General features: G+C 45.0%; 1 protein-coding gene across 8 annotated transcripts in view; it reads right to left on the bottom strand.

The window, feature by feature from the left end:
• The window catches only part of Secisbp2 (SECIS binding protein 2), a 38,381-nt gene that overhangs the window by 1,719 nt on the left and 15,875 nt on the right, over positions 1 to 20,787 (bottom strand). For 3 of the 8 annotated variants that reach the window (XM_047526538.1, XM_047526541.1, XM_047526542.1), the window contains exons 9-16: positions 19,680 to 19,769; positions 17,905 to 18,037; positions 9,161 to 9,327; positions 8,394 to 8,532; positions 6,582 to 6,738; positions 5,656 to 5,876; positions 5,243 to 5,329; positions 234 to 388 (exon numbers count right to left, since the gene is read on the bottom strand). In XM_047526538.1, coding sequence (XP_047382494.1) covers positions 234 to 388; positions 5,243 to 5,329; positions 5,656 to 5,876; positions 6,582 to 6,738; positions 8,394 to 8,532; positions 9,161 to 9,327; positions 17,905 to 18,037; positions 19,680 to 19,769 — 1,149 coding nt within the window. Of the gene's footprint in view, positions 1 to 233; positions 389 to 1,679; positions 2,164 to 5,242; positions 5,330 to 5,655; positions 5,877 to 6,581; positions 6,739 to 8,393; positions 8,533 to 9,160; positions 9,328 to 17,904; positions 18,038 to 19,679; positions 19,770 to 20,787 lie in introns of those variants that run through there. The other 5 variants (XM_047526539.1, XM_047526543.1, XM_047526544.1 and 2 more) reach the window with 3 other exon arrangements.

Below are 20,787 nucleotides of genomic sequence, written 5' to 3'. Positions count from 1 at the left end.
GCTCAGAGAAGAGTGGGCCAGGCTGACTTTGCACGTCTGTCTGAGGTGCCTCTATGCTGGCAGTTAGCCCAGAGCCAGAGGCCACTGCTTTATGAGAAGGTTCTACCTCAGCGGTGGCTGCTTAGTGCCAACCTACCAGGGGTTTAGAACTGTCCTGCAGGTAGATATGTGGGCCACTGTTCCCCAACTTCCTCCAGTGGGCAGGGGTTGATGAGGCCCGGGCCCCTTCTCACCTGGGCCCCGTCATAGCTGAAGATCCCCACAACGCTGACAGGAACTGCTTTGTTCAAACTGCGCCCTAGAGCCTTGCGGTTGAGAGCAAACACAAAGGGGATGTTCTGCTCACAGGCGTAATCAATAATGGTGTGCAGGGTGTCGTCCAGTCCACCTGGTCAGAGGACAAGGACATAGCACATGGAGCGTGGGTTGACACTGAGTCTACAGACAGAAACACGCCCCACCTGACTTTCTACTCAGGTCAGTGTTCCCTGCCAAATTTCACCAAGACAGAATAAGTCACAGCTGCACGGAAGATTCAGCTCTAAGAGAGTCACCTCTGTAACATGGTAACCTAGAGCTGGTGTTATGCTAAAGGGAAACAAAAGGCATTAGCTAGTATTACTACTTATTCCATGCCAGGCCACAGATCAACTGATTCACTTGCGTTAGATTCTGGACCAGAGGTCCAGAAAGGACGGTTCCTCACCTCACAGAGCACCTCTGGTCAGACCAGAGGTCTGGCTCCTGAAGGTTCACTGCCCCTACCACCTGGGCCCACTTCCAAGTGAAGCAGAGAGGTGGAAGGAGCACTGATTGTTGCATGTAGGTGACGCACCTGGCCACCTGGAGCCAACAGCACACAAAAAGCAGTCCTAACACACAAGAAGAAAATGAGGGCCCTGGGCACACATCTCTCTGCTCCAACAGCAGCCGGTTACAATGGAAGAGATGAGTCCTTTCATTTATATCAGTGATGAAAACATGCAGTGAGCAGGAATAAACTTATCAAGCAACATGAAAGATTTACAGAATAACATACTAAGTAAACAGAGTATCCAAACAAAAAAGCATCCATGCAAACTGAGTATGTGAATAGCATTTCTAATCAGAGGGTACAAGATCCCGGGGCAACTGGGTAGACTTCTAGAAAGATCCAGGTTAGACTCATACTTCACATCTTAGACTGAAATACAGTCTACCTAAACATAAAATCACTGAAGGGGGAAAACACAAAACAAACAAAAAATTCTTTAAGGGAGGAGTGGGGCGGTGGGGCTGGGAAGGACAATGGAATGAGACAGACATTATTACCCTATACACATGTATGATTACACCACTGGTGTGACTCAGCACCACCGACAGCCAGAGGAAGGAGAAGTTGTGTTCCATTTGTGTACAATGTGTCAAAATGCAGTCTACTGTCTTGCATAACCAATTAGAAAAATTTTTTTAAATTCTTTCATAACCTCAGAGTGGGCAGGTTGAGAAATAAAAGAAAATCTGGATGCAAAAAAATTTAAAAATTTAAAATACCAATATTTACAGCACCTCCACATGGTCATAAAAAGTATATTAAAAAAAAAAAGAGGAAATGAATAAAAAGAACAACTCTCCAGAAGACAAATGGGCAAAGAACGTAAACCAATAATTCACAGAAAATACCATGTTCTTAGAAGATGCTGACAGTCCCTCTTAAGAAAAATGCTAATAAAAATTCCCCCTCGAGGCTGGTGTGGTCTGGTGGGGAGGACACACACAGCTGCTGTGGGAGGGTGGCAGTGGCCCCTGGGAGGCAGCAGGATGCCCTTTATGCCACATACTGAACCTACAAGATACATGATTCTTACAAAACAACTCTAAAAATGACAAATGTTTGCCTCAATTTTTACACGTGTGAGAGTCTCACCAGAAATCTAATTACATATTGCTCATCTCAGTGTCAAGAGGAGCTCCTCCAAGACACATGTCACCTCTGCACTGGGCTGAACCTGAATTAACTGTGACGCCCCACGGCCCTCATTAATTCCACCCACCCTGTCCTGGATGCACCTGAAGAACCCGGAGCCTGGAGAGGAGGCAGCTTGTCTGTGGACCATGAGGAAGCACACCAGTTCTGGTCAGGCTGGCAAGAGGCGAGGGCAGAGGTAGGGGATGGCTGTGTTCCTGAGAAATGCCACAACGAGGATATTTCCAACTCATCAGGAGAGACAGATGAAGTCCCCTTAATGTCAGATGTGTGCCTCTCAGTGGAGGGTCTCTCTCTGCCCAGTGTCTGGCCAACCCCTGGGAGTCACAAATGCCATTTGGGCAGTGTAGAGAAGGGACTTGACACTGCAGGCCTGATCCTCTGAAGGCCTACCTGTCAGGGTGGCCCTGGCTGGAGTGTGAACTTGGCTTTGGGAGGGCTGTCCCCACCCTGATAGCTAGGCTCCCTGGTCCTCCATGTGTGGGTTCAGCTCCCCACCTGCTGCACTCCCCCTCTGCAGTGTGTAACTTCAGAGTGTGCCAGGCAAAGGGTACCTGTGTGGCTGGGCCCCGCGTATGCACAGGCCTCCCTGGCAGACAGCAGTTCACACGCTGTCACAGCTCACTTCCTGCCCCGCTTCTCCCCACCCCCACCCTTGTGTCTGTTCCCACACTGCTGCTGCTCTGCAGCCTCTGCCACAATAAAAACAGCCCTGGGCATGACTGCACAGTGGAGCCTGAGGGTGCGCCCGCGAGCACTGAGCCTGGGGTGGTCCTAGGCTTATGGATCATATAAGCAGCTAAGTCCAGGCCATCTGCTCAACCTCCAAGTCACAGTTATTTATGAGATGAAAGCACGCTCACTCCAAGGCCGAATGGGTGCAGTCCCACCAGGGAGAGCAGCTGAAGCAAGCACAACAATCCACCCTGATATATAACTTCCATTTAAACTCAGGATTATTAGGTTAAATGCCTAATGGGTAAACACAGTACACTGTAACAGTTCAAGCCAGTACTATTAATTTTTACCTTTAAAACGACTACAAATTATTGGATATCTTAACCAATTAGCAAGTTTATAAAATACATAACCAAGTTCTTTATGCAGAAAAGCAGAAAAATCCAGAAACTGAAGATTGGAAAAATGCAGTTCACACAATCAAATAAAAACCCAGGCTTCCATCAGAGAAGGGGAGAATGCTTCCAGGAAGGCAGTGGTCTGTGGGCCTGGGCCAGAACCAGCCACCTTTTAAAGACACAAATCCACAGGAAAAAGTTCTGAAAGCTAAAATGCAGCAGACGACTAAGTGAGCTGACTGAAGCCAGTCTCGGACCCAGCATCCCCCAAAGCTCAGCAAAGGGCAACCCAAGAGTGAAGCACTGGGCAGGACAAGTTGAATGCTGGGAAGGAGGTGAGTGGGTGTCCAGCCCCTCGTGAGCAGCCTCAAGTGCAGCCTCTGGTGAGGGAGGGCCAGGCCTGCAGGACCCCAGTGCCACACCTCCGTGGGTGGGTCATGAGTACTGGTTCACAGAGGGGAAGCCCAGAGTCCTGTAATCAGTTCACCAGGGAGACAAAGCTGTCAGAGAGCACTTCCAACAGGACAGCAGCCCAGCCTGCAGCAGAGGTTCTTCATAGGCTCCGTGGAGCAGCGGCAGCAGCACAGGAGCTCCCTAAAAGCCCCACTCCTTGCTCAGGCAGAAACTGAGATCTGTGTGTTGCCAGCCTTCTGGTTGATTCTGAACCACCACCCACAATGCTGTTCAGAGCTTCGGGATACCAGCCACATATTCAGATGCTTTACAAACAGGAGCAGATGACCAAGGGCCAGCGGACAGCTATGGAAAACCTCATCATGAGACTCGAATAGAGCAAACAAAACGGAGGAGATGCAGGCTCCACACAGGCAGGAACCTGGCATCATTGCAACTCTGAGGCCAGCTACCAGAGGCGACAGCAGTGCAGCAACAAAAAGCAGTCTTCAGAGAACAAATGCAGCTCCCAGAAAGGAACAAATCTGTAGCAAGTTTAGGAGAGATAGTTGAAGAATTCCAATCGAAAACTACCAAAGAATGAGATCCAGTCCAGGAGGCCAGGTGTGACAGCTGCCTGAGGAGCTGAGTGAGTGAGGAGAGGATTCAGAGGAAAACCAACCACGCCAGAGCCGCGGGTGCTGGATGCAAACTGCCCCACATCCCAGAACCCAGGTTCCCTTCGATCAGGTTCCAGAAGGAAGGGAAACAGAGAAAAAGATCATAGGCAAGGAACTCAGAATAGGATTCTGGGGACTGGTATGTAGCCCAGCGGTAGAACACTTGCTAGCAAGCACAAGGCCCAGAACCTAAAAACAATGATGACAACAAAAAACAGATTCTGGATTTCAAGCAAAATCTCCAACACGTGCCTCCTGTGCCCTCTTTCCTCATTAATCACCAGAGAATGCGCTCCAGTAAAACAAGAGTGCATACAAAAAAGGGGTGGCAACCGGATTCTGTAAATGATGTACCCCAACAGGAGCAGGGTGGAAACCAAGGCATCCCAGGGTGATGGCCACTGGGCAGCACAGAGCTGAAATGAGTATTTCTGCACCAGGCAAAAAAGCAGACCCAGGATGCATCAACCTGTCTGGAAGCACCTGCCTGAGGCAGCTGAGGCCCCACGAGGCGGTGGGTCTGATGAATGTTAAATATAGTATTTAAATATTAAAAATGATATTAAATAATATTAAAAATTCTTAATGAAAATAAAGCAAGGACCACAAATTAACAAGCAGAAGTCACAGTATGCATTAGGGTGCTAGGGGATGAGAGTAAAAGCCCTTTCCTCTGTTGGGAAGCTCACAGAGCAAAGCAGTAGTCACCAGACACTTTAAATTTAGAGATATGGAAGGAAATAGCCCGAGATTTGGCCAAAGAGTATCTAAGAAAGACAAGAAGCCCACTGACTACCTTCTCCTTTAACAAACCCATGTAATTATACACCTTTTTAACTGTGGAGACTGACGACGTTAACAAAAACATGTGGCCCGACCTCTCCAACGATCTGGAAAAGCACAGCCAGATAACAGGTCACTGAAGTCCTGTCATATTCTGGTCAGTAGTGATACCGGACCTAAACCAAGCGAGAAGAGGAACAGCCACTAACTGAGCATGAGGATGAGGAGGTCTAGCTGCTGCTGCTGCCCTCTGGGGGCCTCAGACATGTCGGGAAACCTCCAGACTTCAGATGTGAAACATTAACTGGAGAAGATCAGGGTTGAGCACCAGGATCTGGACTCACCTGAATTGACATTTACATGGCAGCAGAAAGGATTAAGGCCAGGGAAGGGCTGTCTGTTCAGAGACGCTCCCTCTTCCTCCCCAGCCCCTACAAGATAGAGAAGCCGTGTGTGTGAGCGGTGGCACTCGCCACCTACCTGTGTGGGAATGGAAGCCAGGCTTTGCACATGCTACACAAATGCTCTACTGCTCAGCTACACCCCAGCTGGAAGGCCACACACAGGACTACACAACCCACTGCCTCACAGCATGGGGCACTTGGTGAGAAACAATCACCCAACTACAAAAGAGAACAAGCTGCCAAGGCCTGCGGGGTGTGGCTTGGTCCACCAACCGGGCACATGACTGAAGGCAGTGTACTGGGCACTGCAGCAAAGACTCACGTGCCATGGGAGGACAATGGGGTGCCCTTACCTTTCGACTGTATCTTCTCACAGTTGGGAGAAATGATGATGCATTTCAGTTTCCTGAGCTTCAGGTGTTTGAGAACCTCCCTCAGCCCCAGCACAAGCCGGCGTTTGGTCTTAGCCTTGACTGGATCCTTCTGGTACATGCGGTCTTGGAAGCGGACCAGTTCCTTCAGTAGGTCTGTGACACAAGCGTCTACTTCTTTACTGAGCATCTGGCTGCAGTAACTGAAAGGGACATCAGACACCATGGACTTGGCCCACTGGCTCCAATACCACGGCCCTCTGACCATCCAACCGCAGGGAGAGGAGACACTGACAGCACCAGATAGGAAATCCCAGTGTCACAATCACACTGGTAAGAACCATGAAATTTGAACTGACTTCATTTTGCAGAAAGAGGAGGGCACCTTCCCCCACTTCCAGCTGCAAGGAACAAAACACGTCTGAGTCCCACCCTCCACCACAGCTTCCACACGTCCCCATCTTGGCTATTCCCCTGCATATCTCCCTGTCCCGAACACAAATACCTGGACTGATCAATCTAGAAGAGAAATGAGAATAGAGGGAAGAGCGAGCAAATGAGTTGCAAATATCCTGCCTCCTAAGACACTACATGAGAAATTCAACCATGAAAGGGGAGCCAAATGCCAACACCACCACCTCACTACCCATCTCCCACCTCAAACCAGGACTACGGCACCTCCTCCATTATTACCACCAGGACAGAAATTACAGTAAACCCAGACACAAATTCCAGGATTAGGCCATTCCCAAATACCTAGGTACCTGCCATTTCAACAATGAAGACTAAAGCAGTGTGTGACCCAACTACACGGATTTATGGTGCTAAGCATTAGAAGGGTAGGAGAAATAAATGCCAAACCCAAGCACCCTGTTTCCTCTGGCCCTGGCGGGTCAGTGCTCACTCACTCCCTGAATCTCCGGCTGTGGATCTTGGGGAAACCAGCAAGGTTGGAGGCAGGCAGGCAGGCATCCATGTCCTTCTGGAGCTCTGTGTCAAGGGGCTCTTCTGACTTGCACTCGGTCGCAGGACTGGAGGAGGCTGATTCTTCCATTTCCTCTGGACCTTCATGGAGATAAAAATCATTGTCTCACTTCCATAGGGCCCTGTGCACATAGAGGGGCCTGTGTGCAGACGGTGCCAGCCCAGATGCAACTGGTGCTCATACAGAGTACCAAATCAGACAATGCTGTGTCGCAGTGCACTGAGGGCAGCAAATGCAGCCTCCAGAAAAACTCGGAAAGCAGGTGGAGACAGGACCACTTCTGGTCTTCCCAGAATGTGGGCATCCTCCCAATCCATTTATTCATTTTCACTGGGACAATATACACAGAAAAGTTACTATTTTAATAATCAATAAGTATGCAATTCATTAGCCAAATTTCTTTTAATTTTGGAATCCAATTGGAACAATCCTGGATCAGGAAGTTTTAAAAGCCAAGGTTAGAGTTCTCAGTTTATGAGGCTTAAATGCTGGAGGCTATTCCTTTTTCAAACAATCCCTAAGTAAGAACCAAATTCAAACATCTGAAGTATGAGTGCCTCAAGCGGGGATACAGGCTCAGGGGGATGGCAGGATGGCACCTGCCTGGCCTTAGCAAGGAGGAGGTTCCATCCCCAGCACCACAAACAACATACCTATGAGGGCCTCAGCAGGATGGTTCAAAAACAGCTCACTGTCCCCAACTAGTTACTTCGATAGACGACCAGAATGCAAATGAGGTAACAGATCACAAGGAAAGGAATTTAAGAACACACCACAGCCCTGGGGTGGCAAGCACAAGGAAGACAATGCCCATGGCTGGCAAGAGTGGGAGCACCCACAGATCTCATCTAAGGGTGTAATTCGCAGGACCCTGGAACCCTGTGTGGCAGGAACTGCTAAAGCAATTCCACTTCTGGGGAAGTATCTGCAGAAGCAAGAGCTCATATTATCCATAACAGCTCTCCTGTGGTCCATGACCACCTTCATTCTAAGCTGGAAGGAACCTGCGTCAGGGTCCATCCTCAGTGCCTTGGTGGCCTGTTCATTCAACTGAACACATGTTAATGATCAACTGCACCTCCCTGTCACAAAAACACCGACGGGAGGCACAGAAGAGCAGAACGTGCTGTAAGGTTCCACCAGCACCAACTTCAAAGCTCCCTCATATCTTGCTGGTGGCTCTGCTATTAGGACAGTGGGCCTTGGGGGAGACCTCTGACCTGAGGGCATGGGGTAAGGGGTCACTGGGCTCTGTTCTGTTTTCCCACCTGGGTGCTGTGTTCACTTCTGAAAAGTCCTCCAGCTGTACACTTGTGCTCTATACTTTTCCAAATGTGTAACTGAATAAAAATTCTCTTTGAAATGCTCATTTTTACGGGCCCACGTCTCATACACCGTTGGTAAGCAATGCTGCAGTCAGTTTATATATTCTCATGGCCACTTCAAGTTAAAGGAACATCCAGTGTCACACAGGTCACACTCAGGGAAGGAGGTGCTCATCACCTCTACCCATCACAGATGTAGAAACAGAGGCCCCGGCTGCCATAACTATCCATGGGACTGCCTCTCAATGAAAAGCTGGGAACTTGAAAACTTCTGAATCCCCAAGGCTCAACATCAACCTGCATTCTACCACAAAGCTGCAAGGAGCTGGCAAAGTGACAGATGGCCTGCTGCACATGGTTTTGTTCCCATTTGAAGGATTCTTTCAGGTACAACACACAGAAATTAGTACCTGTGGGGTTGGCCTGATTGGGGGTCTGGTCATCAGCACTGCTCTCTACATCTGGTGTGTCATCACCAGCAACAGCTGGGTTAATGGCATTTTCTTGAAGTCGCTGCTGCTTTCTCTCTTGCCGTTCTTTCAAAATAATCTTAAAAATCAAATAAATGATTAAAACACCTAAATACCTGTACCGAAAAGATAAACTCTTCTGCAACATTAACTCCCCCAAGTCCAGCTTGCTGAATGCAGCTGTCAGGCCTCTGGAGTGGGGAACCTGCTCTCCAGTTGCTGGGGAATGGCCCAAACCTCCCCTGCTCTGGTGTGGGAGCAGCACACCCCAGGACTCTGAAGATGATTCTGAGCAGACACCTAACCAGGCGCATACCATGGGGGACAAGGACACACCACAGGGCCCCGTGCAACCCTCCCTGCAGGTCTGCACACTAGTGTTCACAAGTCCCTGACTGGGCCTCAGACAAGTCAGCTGACTGAGGCCAAGGCAGAATGTGTGAGAGAGGGAAACGGAACTTCCCCCATTTCTGGTTTTCCATCCACATCACTGCAAAGTGAAATTTTAAAAAAAGATTTTCCTTCCATATAGCTCAAGCGATTCCTGCTCCACACACTCCATCATGTCACACTGGGAGAGTGAAGGAGCATCTGTTAGAGAAGCATGAACTTGATGCAACATGTTCAAGTAATATAAACCTTCAAATCTAAATATCTAGGCTGGAAGAAGCCAGTGCGCCTTGTTGCGATGGAAATCCTCCACACACCTTCTTCAATGAGGTGGGCTTCTTGGCCTTGGGGACCTCCCTCTGTTTCCCTTTCTTCATCAGGGGGGCGCTGGAGTCCAAGGGGTTGTGAGGAGTCTTCACCTGACTGAAGCGGCGGCCCCTCTCCCCTGAGGAGGCATCTTTGGAGAGGACAGGCACAGCTCCAACTGCAAACACAGGGGGACAAGTGCTGCATGGTTACCTCTCAGCAGCCAGGCCGGGCTCTCAGACACGGTGTCCATGACATCTGAAGGAGCCTCCTGGGCCACCCTCCGCCTAACCTCACAGCCTTTCTCATCTCTGTCAACCTCTTACATATTCTTTTCACTGGCAGTGATTCTAAATAGTTTTTTGGATAGGATCCAAAAACATATCAATTAACTTGGGAAGACCTGCCTTTTATCCATATAATCAAATTTGCTGCTTCTCAATAAATTCTAACAATGTGTAGATTGTATTTTTTTGACTCAGGATATTTCTAGTAGTTTACACCTACTATTGCTACTGGGAATCAGTCCCCCTCCACCACATGCCAGCTAGGACTGCCTGTGCAGAAGTTAGCGATTAGTATCTGTACATGTAATAGCTATAGCCTTTTTTTTTTTTTTTTTTTTTTGGTACTAGGAATTGAACCCAGGGTCTTGAGCATGCTAAGCATGCTAGCATGCATTCTACAACTGAGTAGATCCCCCAGTCCTACCTCTACTTTTTAATTAGAAATATTTCCAAATACACACCAAAGCAAAAAAGACAGTAAACAATGAAACCCAATGTATCCACCATCCAGCTTCAACAACCACAACTATTTTCCCAAATGTACTTTTACCCACCCTTTTATTTTAGCATGTGTTTTTATACACATTTAGTGTTTTGTCAATAAAGTATGTCCTTAAAATCTCACCTGTACAATTCCCTGCTTCAGTGCAAATCGTTTTATTTGCACAAGTTGTCCGAGACTGCTTCTCGCCTTAGCTACAGCACAGCTGCTTGCATCTGCAGAGCCTCATTCCTGCACAGTGTCTGAAACATACATGTGTCTGGCTCGGCCCCTGCTCAAATCTGCTTGCTCACCTGGTACCCAACGCCACCACCAAGTTCAGCCCCTCGCCTGAGCTCCTGCAAAACCTGCCACCAGGCCCTCCAGTTCTGCAGCCCCCACAGGCAACCACCAGGCAGCTCCACACACAGCATCATCAATGGGCAGAGCAGAATCTGCTCCCACAGTAGCAAGGCCATCAACCACCCCCTCCCCCAAAGCAGTCACAAAGTTGGACAAAACTGCTGCAAACAATCAGGTCAGCCCTCTGGAAAGAGACTAAAGCCTTAGAGCCACCCAAGCAGTAAGCAGCAGTCACTCCTGAGATCAGCAGCCTTAGGTGGGGGCTTCAGGTTTTGGGAGTTCTTCGCAGGCTGCTTGGCTTTCTCCCTGTTCTCTGGTTCATCCACAGGTGGAAAGGCCTTGAACACCAGCAGTTCCTCTGTCACTGCCAAAAAAGGGCTTGCTGGACTGAAAACATGCTCATTCACACTGGGCTACAGCAAGCAGGGATGGGGAGCCAGCCAGGTCAGCCTGAGGCTGCCATCTCCACAGGTAGGCAAGGCACCAGCAGATCAGCAGGGGACTTCAAGGAGACTCTGCCAGAGGGACCAGTTCTCCATACACCTAGGCTGACCCCAGAGTGTGCACGGTGCATGGGCAAGAGAAGTCCCAGCCACCTACACATCCAGCCAACAATAAAGCCTGTAAGCAAGCCTGGGGGGAACTGAGCTGGCAGGCTTGAGAAACTAACCTGAGAGCTGAATGCACCCCAGTCCACACACAACAGGAAGTGGAGGTCGGAACACAGCCTGTAACCCATTTCTGCCAGGTAGATACATGGGGGACATTCATGGACAGACAGACAAAAAAATAAAATAAGAAAAAGTAACTGAGCAGAAAGCAGCAGTTACACTCTGTGAGGAAAGCAGACTGCAGTTTTAGATCAGGCCAGTTACTTAAAAAAACAAAACAAGTGTGGAACGGTGGTGCAAGCCCATGATCCCTGTGATGAGGGAGGCTGAAGCGGGAGGATGGCAAGTTTGAGGACAGCCTCAGTAACTTAGTGAGGCTCTGTCTCAAAATAAAAAATAAAAAGGGCTGGGGATGTAGCTCAGTGGCAAAGTGCCCCTGAATTTAATCCCTAGTACAAAAAATAAACCAAACATCAAAATAGTACCATCATCCACCTTTAGAGGAAATAAATCAGAATCTAGAATTGCTGTAGTATATTAACACAAAATCTTCAGAACTCAAAACAAAATTTTGAGGTCTTCAAAGAAACAAGAAACTGTAACCCATACGGGGGGGGGGGGGGGGAGCAATTAAGAGGAACTATCTGATTGCCCTAGATAGCAGACCAATACTTTTAAGGCAACCATTAGAACAGAATTGAACACAGGGGTCTGGGGTTATGGCTCAGTGGTAGAGCGCTTGCCTAGCATGTGTGAGACACTGGGTTCTGTTCTGAGCACCACATATAAACAAATGAATAAAAACTAAAGGTCTATCGACATAAAAAAAGATTAAAAAAAAGAACTGAAGAGATTTCAATAAATACAAATTATAGAAATTATACAGAAGATAGGTTCAACAGATTTGAGATGCAGAAAAATCAGTGAATTTGATGCTGGGTACAGTAGTACAGCCTGTAATCCCAGCTATTTGGGAGGCTGAGACAAGAGAATTACAAGTTTGAGGCCAGCCTGGGCAACTTGGAGACCACCTATCAAAAAATCAAAAGAGTTGGAGATATAGCTCAGTGATAGAATGCTTCTGGGTTCAATCCTCACTACCTAAAAAAAAAAAAAAAAATCAGTAAACTTTAAGACCATAAGGATTTGGCATAAGAATTTGGCTTGACATGACTGCAGCCAGTTTATGAGTTGCAACTACCATGATAGTCCCAGAAACCCTAGCTGGTTCTTCTTTGTGCAGGGATGAGGACACTGGGGATCAAACCCAGGGGTGCTTTACCACTTAGCTACATCTCTAGTCTTTTTTATTTTTGAGACACAGTCTTGCTAAATTACTAAGGCTGGTCTCAAACTTGAGATCCTCCTACCTCAGCAGCCCAAGCCACTGGGATTACAGGCATGTGCCACCATGGCCAGCCCCTGACTGGATTTTCCTATGGTTGTCCAGTATACTATAAACAAACGAACCCATTAGAGTTGTATGTGGAGCTTGACAACCAGAAGCATGCTTCATTCTTTGATAAACCAGGAACATTCAGCTTGGAAGGAATCACTTTTGTTCTAAGCCATATATACACCTTTCTTTCTGACCCAGATCATGGGGATTCGCTGCCACTCAGGACCACACTTCTGTCAGTAAGTCCCCCAAAAAACTGCAATGTTCAACCCTAGATCTGTCAGACTTTCTTTCTTCAGTCTGTCAATGTGTGGCGTCAGTTCTTATGCCTTGTGGCCAGCTGTTCTAGAACAAAGGCAAATCAATGGAAATTATTCAGTTTAAAGAAAGTATAGAACAAGTCTTAAAGAAAAAAGGACAGAGACTCAGAGACCTGTGAAGCAACATGAAGCATACCAATATGAATACAACAGGCACACCAGAAGGCAAGGAGAAAATGACCAAAAAAATTTTTAAAAAAAGTTTTAAGGGGGCTGGGGAGATAGCTCAGTCAGTAGAGTGCTCGCCTTGTAAGCACAAGGCCCTGGGTTCGATCCCCAGCACCCAAAAAAAAAAAAAAAAAAAAAAAAAAAAAAAAAGTTTTAAATAATCCCTGCACTACCAAGATTTGACAAAAATATACATCTATAAAGTCACAAACCACAACCAACCCCACATAGGTTAAAGAGAGATCCCTACCTAACCACATCACAAATTCCTGAAAATCAAGAGAGAGAAAATATGGAATAAAGGGGAAAAAAAATTACATAAAGTAGACTAAAAATATGTTCACATCTAACTTCTCATTAGGAGCCTTGAAAGAGAAAAACTGTCATTCAAGAATATCCAGTAAAGTAAGCCTCAGAAAAATGAATTTTAAAGAGACATTTATAAACAGAGACTGAAAGAAATTATTACCAGTAGAATTTGTGTATGATACTAAAGAGAGCCCTTCAGAAAAAATAGTGGACACCAAATTGAGGAATAAAGAACACCAAAAATTACAGAAAACTGATTGTTTTTCTTTCATTTCTTCTCTTCTTTAAAAGATATACCTATATAAAATAATAATTAAAGATTATACCGTTTGGTTTCTAACACTCTTAGCTATAACATCCATTAACAACAGCAGCACAAAGCAGGAGGGAGAAAAGGAAGGTACACTGACTTAAAGTTTCTCCCACATATAAATTAGGATGTCTTATAATCCCTAGACCAACACTAAGAAAATAATTTTTAAAACTAAAGTAAAAAGGAAATCAAGAAAGGAATCAAAATGGCACTCTAAAAATATTTAACACAGAGTAAACATTAGAGGGGGAAGAAACAAGTGACATGAAAAAAAAATCAGTAAAAGAACAGATGTAAATCCAACCACTACATTAAATGTGAATAAACCACACACTCAAAATACAGACTAGATTGAAAAAAGAAAAATCCGATCATCGATCATCTGCTATCTGCGTAAGTCACATGCCTTAGACTTGAAGCCTGTCTGCTAGGTTACTGGGGCTCACCCTGGTAAGCACGCCCCCATCCTTCCATTAATTGGCCAACTACGCAGAAGGCCCAGAGGGGCTAAGGAAAGATGAAACTCCAGGAAGGCTTCTGGGGCAGTGTTTTCCAGACCTCACCATGCACAGGGAGGCAGCACTTAGCACTAGCTCAACTAACAATAAAAAGGAACCTGAATTCCATTTTGCTAATTTTTACGTTTCCTTGTAAGGATGCTTCCATTAGGGACCTCAAAAGGAAAGGTGATGGGCAGGTTAGGATTTGGGTCCCCCTGGGATCTCTGGTCTAAACTATTATTTCTGTGCTATCAAAATCCCAGACTATTTAAAAAATATTGCAAACTATTTAAAAAATGTTCTGACAGAGGGCTCCCACTCTTTACTAAGTGCTTATGTCACCTGAAAGGTCCTATCTGAGCCTAAACCTGCTACATCCTCAAAGATAGACCCACCCCTTTCCTTACTTTCATCTTCCACTAGAGGTATGGAACCCTGGTCAAAAGTAATTCTCAGGCATTAGATGAAATTACTCCATCTTACATTGTTACCGAAGTTTTATCACCTTAAGGACACATCTGCCAGACAGAGGACCACCTGGCACTGCCATGCCCCACTCCAGATCCTGGCCCCTGGGAGCTGACCTACTGGGTTGCTTGAGAGGAATGCTGTCTCTACTGTTAATGTATAAAACCAATCTCAGCGTTAGCTCCCTTAAAAGTCCCAAACAAACTTAGGATAAAACCCAGCTCAGAGGAGACGTTGGATACCACTGGCTTTACCCTCTGCCCACTGCTAGTTATGATCCAACACTCCCAGCAATGGGGCTATGGTCACAAGTGGGGCAACAACCCCTCCTCAATGTTCAACTACTCAACACCAAAAACTCTATGAGGTTTACCACGAACATTATGCAACAAGACACTTTCCTGCAGATGCCCAGGAAGCTATGTTATTTAGAATCACAGTATGGAAGAACACTTTCCAGACTTTTCTAAGTGTAAGAAAGGCTCTCAAAACAATTGCTCTGAAAAACATCTAGGTTAAAGCCATTTCTGCTGTAATCCATGGGAAAAAACCAAAGAGTGTTACTGAGGAAAAACTGTTTCTGCCCACAGGTAACCAGCAGGTAAAAATCAACTTTCACCAAAGCACTTGGATTGTCTGAAAACACTGATGCCAGTAACAGCACTCTTCGCTTTTCCCAAACTGAGGTGGAGCTGAGAGCGGTAAATTTCAGGGAAAATTGCCCAGGGGGATGGGCAGTCTCAAGTTTTGGTGTAAGAATTACTCAGACATAATATATGAAAACTTGATCAGAATAAAATTACTAAAATCAATGTGATAATCAAGGAAATTTAAATATAGACTGAATTCTAGATTGGAACATAACAGGAAATATATACTTGATCTTTGTTCACATTGCCTGGCACAAAGGTCGCAAAACCCTTGGAAGCACCATAGTGTTGTCTTACTGCAGGTGATGAGACGACTAGTGGCTCTCCCCCTCCCATACTTCTTATTGGTACACGGTAATCATACAGAATGGTGGAATCTGTCATTACATACTTGTATGTGCACACGACATAACGATATAATTCAGTCACTACTGTTCCCTGGGGAGTCCTGAATAGCCTAAGGACGTGGCTGATTGCCAGGGAACCAACTAAGTGACAGAGTTGGAATTTTCAGTCCCAACTGGACCTCTGGGAAGGGGAGAAGGGCTGAAGGCTGAGTTATCATTGATGGCCAATGATTTAGTTAACCCGTGCCCACATAACAGAACCCCCATAAAACCCCTCAGGATGGGGTCTGGGGAGCTTCCAAGGCAGGGAACATGTGGAGGTGCTTGCAGGACAGCTGCCTGAGAGGGCATGGGAGCTCCGCTCACCTCCACCACACCTTGCCTTATGCCTCTCTCCCAGCCAGCCGTTCCTGAGTTGCACCCTGTGTAATAAACCAACATTCTAGTGGGCAAACTATTTTTCAGAGTTCTGTGAACTGTCATAGGCAAATTATCAAACCTGAAGAGGGAGTCCCTAGGAACCCCAAATTTGAGCTGGTCGGTCACAAACAGGTGACAGCCTGGAGTATGGCTGCCCTCTAAGTTGGGGCAGTCTTATGAAACCAAGCCCAAACTGTGCAGTTTAATTCAGAGCCATCAGTGTCAACCTTAAGTGAAACTGTGGGACAGCCTGTGGTTATCTACTAAAAAAGTGAAATGCTGTGATCCCAAGTTCAAGTTGATCCCAAGACTAGGCAAGTGAATCCCTAACTCAGAAGATGAAAAGAGCTAGGGACGTAACTCAGTGGTAAAGGGCCCTGGGTTCAATCCCCAACACCCAAAGAAAAGAAAGAAAATAAGCAGTTGTTAATGTAGAGGTTGAGTATGAGTATCCCTTATCCAAAATGCTTGGGACTAGAAATGTTTCAAATTTTAGAGTTTTTCAAATTTTGGAATATTTGCACAGATTTTACCCACATTGTTAGATGGGATAACAGCAAATGGTTACAAAAAAAAAAATCACCGTAAGAGATGCAGATGAGGTATTTATAGGTGAAATGACAAGTTACCTACAAACTGCTTTAAAATATTTAAGGGAAAAAAGCAGCATACAGATGAGACAAGACTAGCCAAGGTTAAATATTGGAGCTGGGTAATGGGTATCTGTTGGGAGGGTACATTATATTTCCTCTATTGGTGGTTTAAAATTTTCCATAATAAAAAAGTGAAAAACAGCTTAATGTGGTAGCACATATAGGTACTTGCAGCTACACAGGTGGCTGAGGTAGGAGGATCACAAGTTCAAGGCCAGTCTGGGCAACTTAGTGAACCTATCTGAAAATTTTTAAAAATTATTTTTTATTGTTTTATTTATTTTTTTGGTACTGGGGATTTAACCCAGGAGCAATTTATCACTGAGCTACAAATCTAGCACTTTTTGAGACAGGATCTCCTTGGGTTGCTTAGGGTCTAATAAGTTGCCAACTCTGGCCTTGATCTTGTGATCCTCTTGCCTTAGCCTCCCAAGTCACTGGGATTACAGGCATGTGCCACCATACCCAGCAAAATAAAAAAATTTTTAAGAGGGGTTAGGGATGCAGCTCAGTGGCAAAGCACTTGCCTAGCATGTGTGAGGTCCTGAGTTCAATCCCTAGTACAGTGCACGCAAGTACACACAAGCAAAGTGAAGACAAAGACCAGATAAAACACTCCATTATGCAGTCATTAAAATGCCTACTGCCTGATTCCACTCCAAGTGTTCTAAGGAGCAGCTCTTAGGTGTGCCTGGAACCTGTATTACCCAGGTGCAGTACCCAGGTGGTACCTATGCAGGCAATCCTAGGAACACAGGATGTAAGAGGTGCTGGTTTTTGAGATACACTGTCCACTGGTGCCACAGGTGCTGCAATTTGGCCAGAGTCACCTGCAGCCACACGTTTTAAGGTTGTACTAAAAGCCCTAGGAAAGTACGCTTATACTTAGAGCTCAAAGATCCATTTTTTTTTTTTTTTTAAGTTCATTTTCTTCTATGGTGTGAGGTATGGGTCTGATTATTCTTTAGCACCTAGAAATCCCATTGTCCCAACATCATTTCCAAGGAGACCATTCTCTGTTCTTTTAATGGACTTGCCACCTTTGTCAAAAATCAATTAACCACCAAGTGCAGTGGCACATGCCTGTAATCCCAGCAACTCAGAAGGCTGAGGCAAGAAGATCCAAGTTCAAAGCCAGTCTCAGGACTTAGTGAGACCCTAAGCAACTTAGTGAGAACCCATCTCAAAATGAAAAATAAAAACGGCTGGGAATGTGGCTCAGAGGTAGAGGGTCCCTGGGTTCAACCCCCAATTAAAAAAAAAAAAAAAAAAAAAAAAAAAAATCAACTGAACATGGGCTTATTTCTGTACTCTCAATTCTATGCCATAGGTCTAAGTCTGTACTTATTCTAGTACCACACTGTTGTGTTACATAGAAATAACTTTTGCTTACAAGAGAAAATATTTACAAAAATAAATGTCTGAAAAAGACCGCTGACCCCTTGCAGAGGTGCAAAGTCTCCTACCTGAGAACACAACTGGTCTGGAGGACTGCTTGGCATGCTGGGCATGCTGCTTCTTCTCCAGAGCTGCCAGCATGCCTCCCAAATCCAACTGCACTGGAATCTGGCTCTTCTTTCCACTATTTTTAAAATTATTCTGGAAAGTTCAAAAGTTATAAGTTATACTACTATATTTTATATTTTATACAATGAACTTTTCTCTCTTTTTTTTTTTTTGTGGTGCTGGGGATTGAACACAGGGCTTGTGAGGCAAGAGCTTTTCATTTTACAAAATAACTCATGGAACTAAAGATTAAATGAACAGACTTAGAAACTAACGTCCTTTTTGGTTTTGAAGTACTGGGAACTGAACCCAGGCGTGCTCTTCTACTGTGCTACATCACCAGCCCTTTTATTTGGAGACAAGGTCTTGATAAATCCCACTGGTTGGCCTCGACTTGCCATCTTCCTGCCTCAGTCTCCCAAATAGCTGGGATTACAGTCCCACACCACTGCTTCCAACTATAAAGCCTTAAAAATTTTTAAAACCAAGTAATTAAGGAAAAAATCAATTTCACGTTATTTGCCAACATTACTGCAGTTATTTCCTGTTTCTTTTAGAACAGTGAGTTATACTGAGTCATCTACATTTCTGTCTCCATCTCCACTGTAAATTAACAGTGTACATCTACAGACAGGACACCAAGGCTTACAGAAAGTCTTTGGCTACGGAAGTTTATGTGTGAGGTTACTTGGTTAATATCATTTTCTTATTAGTACCATTCTTTTTCCAATTACTTAAATGAACCAACAAACTGCCATGAAATTATAGGGACATGACCAAAAGTCTACATAGATCCAAACTGCCCAGCACATAAACACTAAATGTATGTCCAAAATTTAATCTAACATACTCTAAGCAAATATTATTTTTGAAATAGTAGTGATTTGCATCTTAAGACTGCATAAAAAAGCCATACCTCCTCCCCCAAAAAAGGCAATGCAAGAAAGTCCCCTGATATTCCTCAGACACCCTACCCTCTGCTCCAGCACCTCCACTCCTGCTCTCCTGCCAAGTGTTCTCTTCCCAGCACCAACAACCCTACTGGCTGAAGGCTCGAATCAGGGAAGAGCACACAATGCAACAAAGACAGGTAAGGAAATCTACTGCAGGGAGGGAGGACCAGTAAACTGCAACACAAGAAGTCAAAGTTAATTCACACAAAGGTGTAAAATAACACATGATTTAGAATGTCTTTTTATAATAAATGTAAAACTATTTCCACAGAATCTCTTTAAAAGATAAAACAATGAATGCGCTAGAATCTAAATGCCCCCAAAGTATGAAAGTTTCCCACTTAAATAATGAGTCACAACTCTGAATGGACAGGCAGGGGCTGGGGTACAAGGAGAATCACTTCCCTTCAGCTTGTACTGACTTAGAAATCTTAGTGCCGCTTATTTTTCTTCTGTCACACATTTTGCCTTGACAAAGAATTCTGTTTTCTGAATAAACTAAGCCAACTCTTTTTCCTTCAGTCTCATAAGGCAGTTTGTTTCCTCCTCCTTTCTGTCATAGCAACTGCAGTTACAACAGACTTTAATACAAAAGGGAAAAAACATTTCAGCTTAGGAGCAATTCTGTTTCAAACACATGGGATACAGTTCTCCCAGGAAGGAACAAATCAAAACAAAACCACCTGTCAGTACAGGAAGATGTTTAGAGAGATTTTCTCAAGAGTTTAGTTTAGCAAGAAAAGTTAGGCCTAAAGCAACTGTGGTTTCAATCTAAAAATTACCTGTGGCTGCTGTTTCGATTGAAATTTCGGTGACTCTACTCTGTCTCTTCTTTCAGATGCAACTGCCAGATTGGGAAACTCCTCCGCATCCTAAGCAAACCACACGCCCCTTTAGCTCTTCATTCATCAGGAGAATGCAAATATGACAAGTGCAATCTTTTCATTACTTATATTTTTTTAATAAGATTCCACAAAAGTTCTTAAAGGTGATACAAAACAACTCCAAAATGCTAACATAAGAGCTTCTGCTTTATTTAACTCCTAGAGCAAATTTAAAGAACACAGTTCCAAAAACCCTGTCCCTGAAAGAGAATAACATCAAGGATCTACAGAATTGACGTTGAACCCAACGTTAGAATCAGAGTATCTAAGAACCTGTTCTTTAAAAGAGCATGTTTTTCATTAGAGAAACCATCAGATCTAGATTTGGTAGATTTAAGTATTCTGGAATTTGTGCTGAACCAGCCTACCACTAAGCCTGCTAAGAAACTATTTTTAAATTGTTTGAAAACATCTTAGGACATTTTGTCAATATTTTAGGGGCCTTTGAAATAGTTATGTGGGAAATATGGAGCAGAAATAGGAACTGCTCATTGGTCCAACCACAATGCTCTGCCACAGCAGGTAGTCTTTTAAACACACAAACGCTATTCTCAAATGAATGTCCCTAAAGCCTCCAGGTTTGTGGCAGTGTCCTGGGCTTGACCCTAAGCTGGACCTGGGCAGCACTTCTGCAAGACACCTGTGCTTGCACAACTGCCAGAATGCCTGAGTCTGGTAGAGCAGTGTGAAGACGACAACCCGGCCCATGAGGAACAGTCAGACCTGGCCCCTTTTTCATTAGAGTATCTTGGGATAACAATGAGCGCTTCTGGAAGCTCATGGAATTCTCCTAATATCTGAGCCCAGTGAATCAAGAGTATTTCAAATCTCTCTCCATTATACAACATTTACAAGATTTCTGGATAGAAAAGGAGGCCCTGCAAAAGTCATCATTCTAAAGCAAGGAAAACAACAGAAAGAGAAGAGAACTGAGGGGAGATACTAATGACATGGCACACCAATTATTACATTCCCATACAAGGAGCTTTACCTCCTTAGACCACTC

Source organism: Sciurus carolinensis, chromosome 15 (genome assembly GCF_902686445.1).
Source record: "Sciurus carolinensis chromosome 15, mSciCar1.2, whole genome shotgun sequence".
NCBI classification, from domain to species: Eukaryota; Metazoa; Chordata; class Mammalia; order Rodentia; family Sciuridae; genus Sciurus; species Sciurus carolinensis.
The sequence above is the reverse complement of the archived record's forward strand: the minus strand, read 5'-3'. Positions and strand labels throughout refer to the sequence as shown.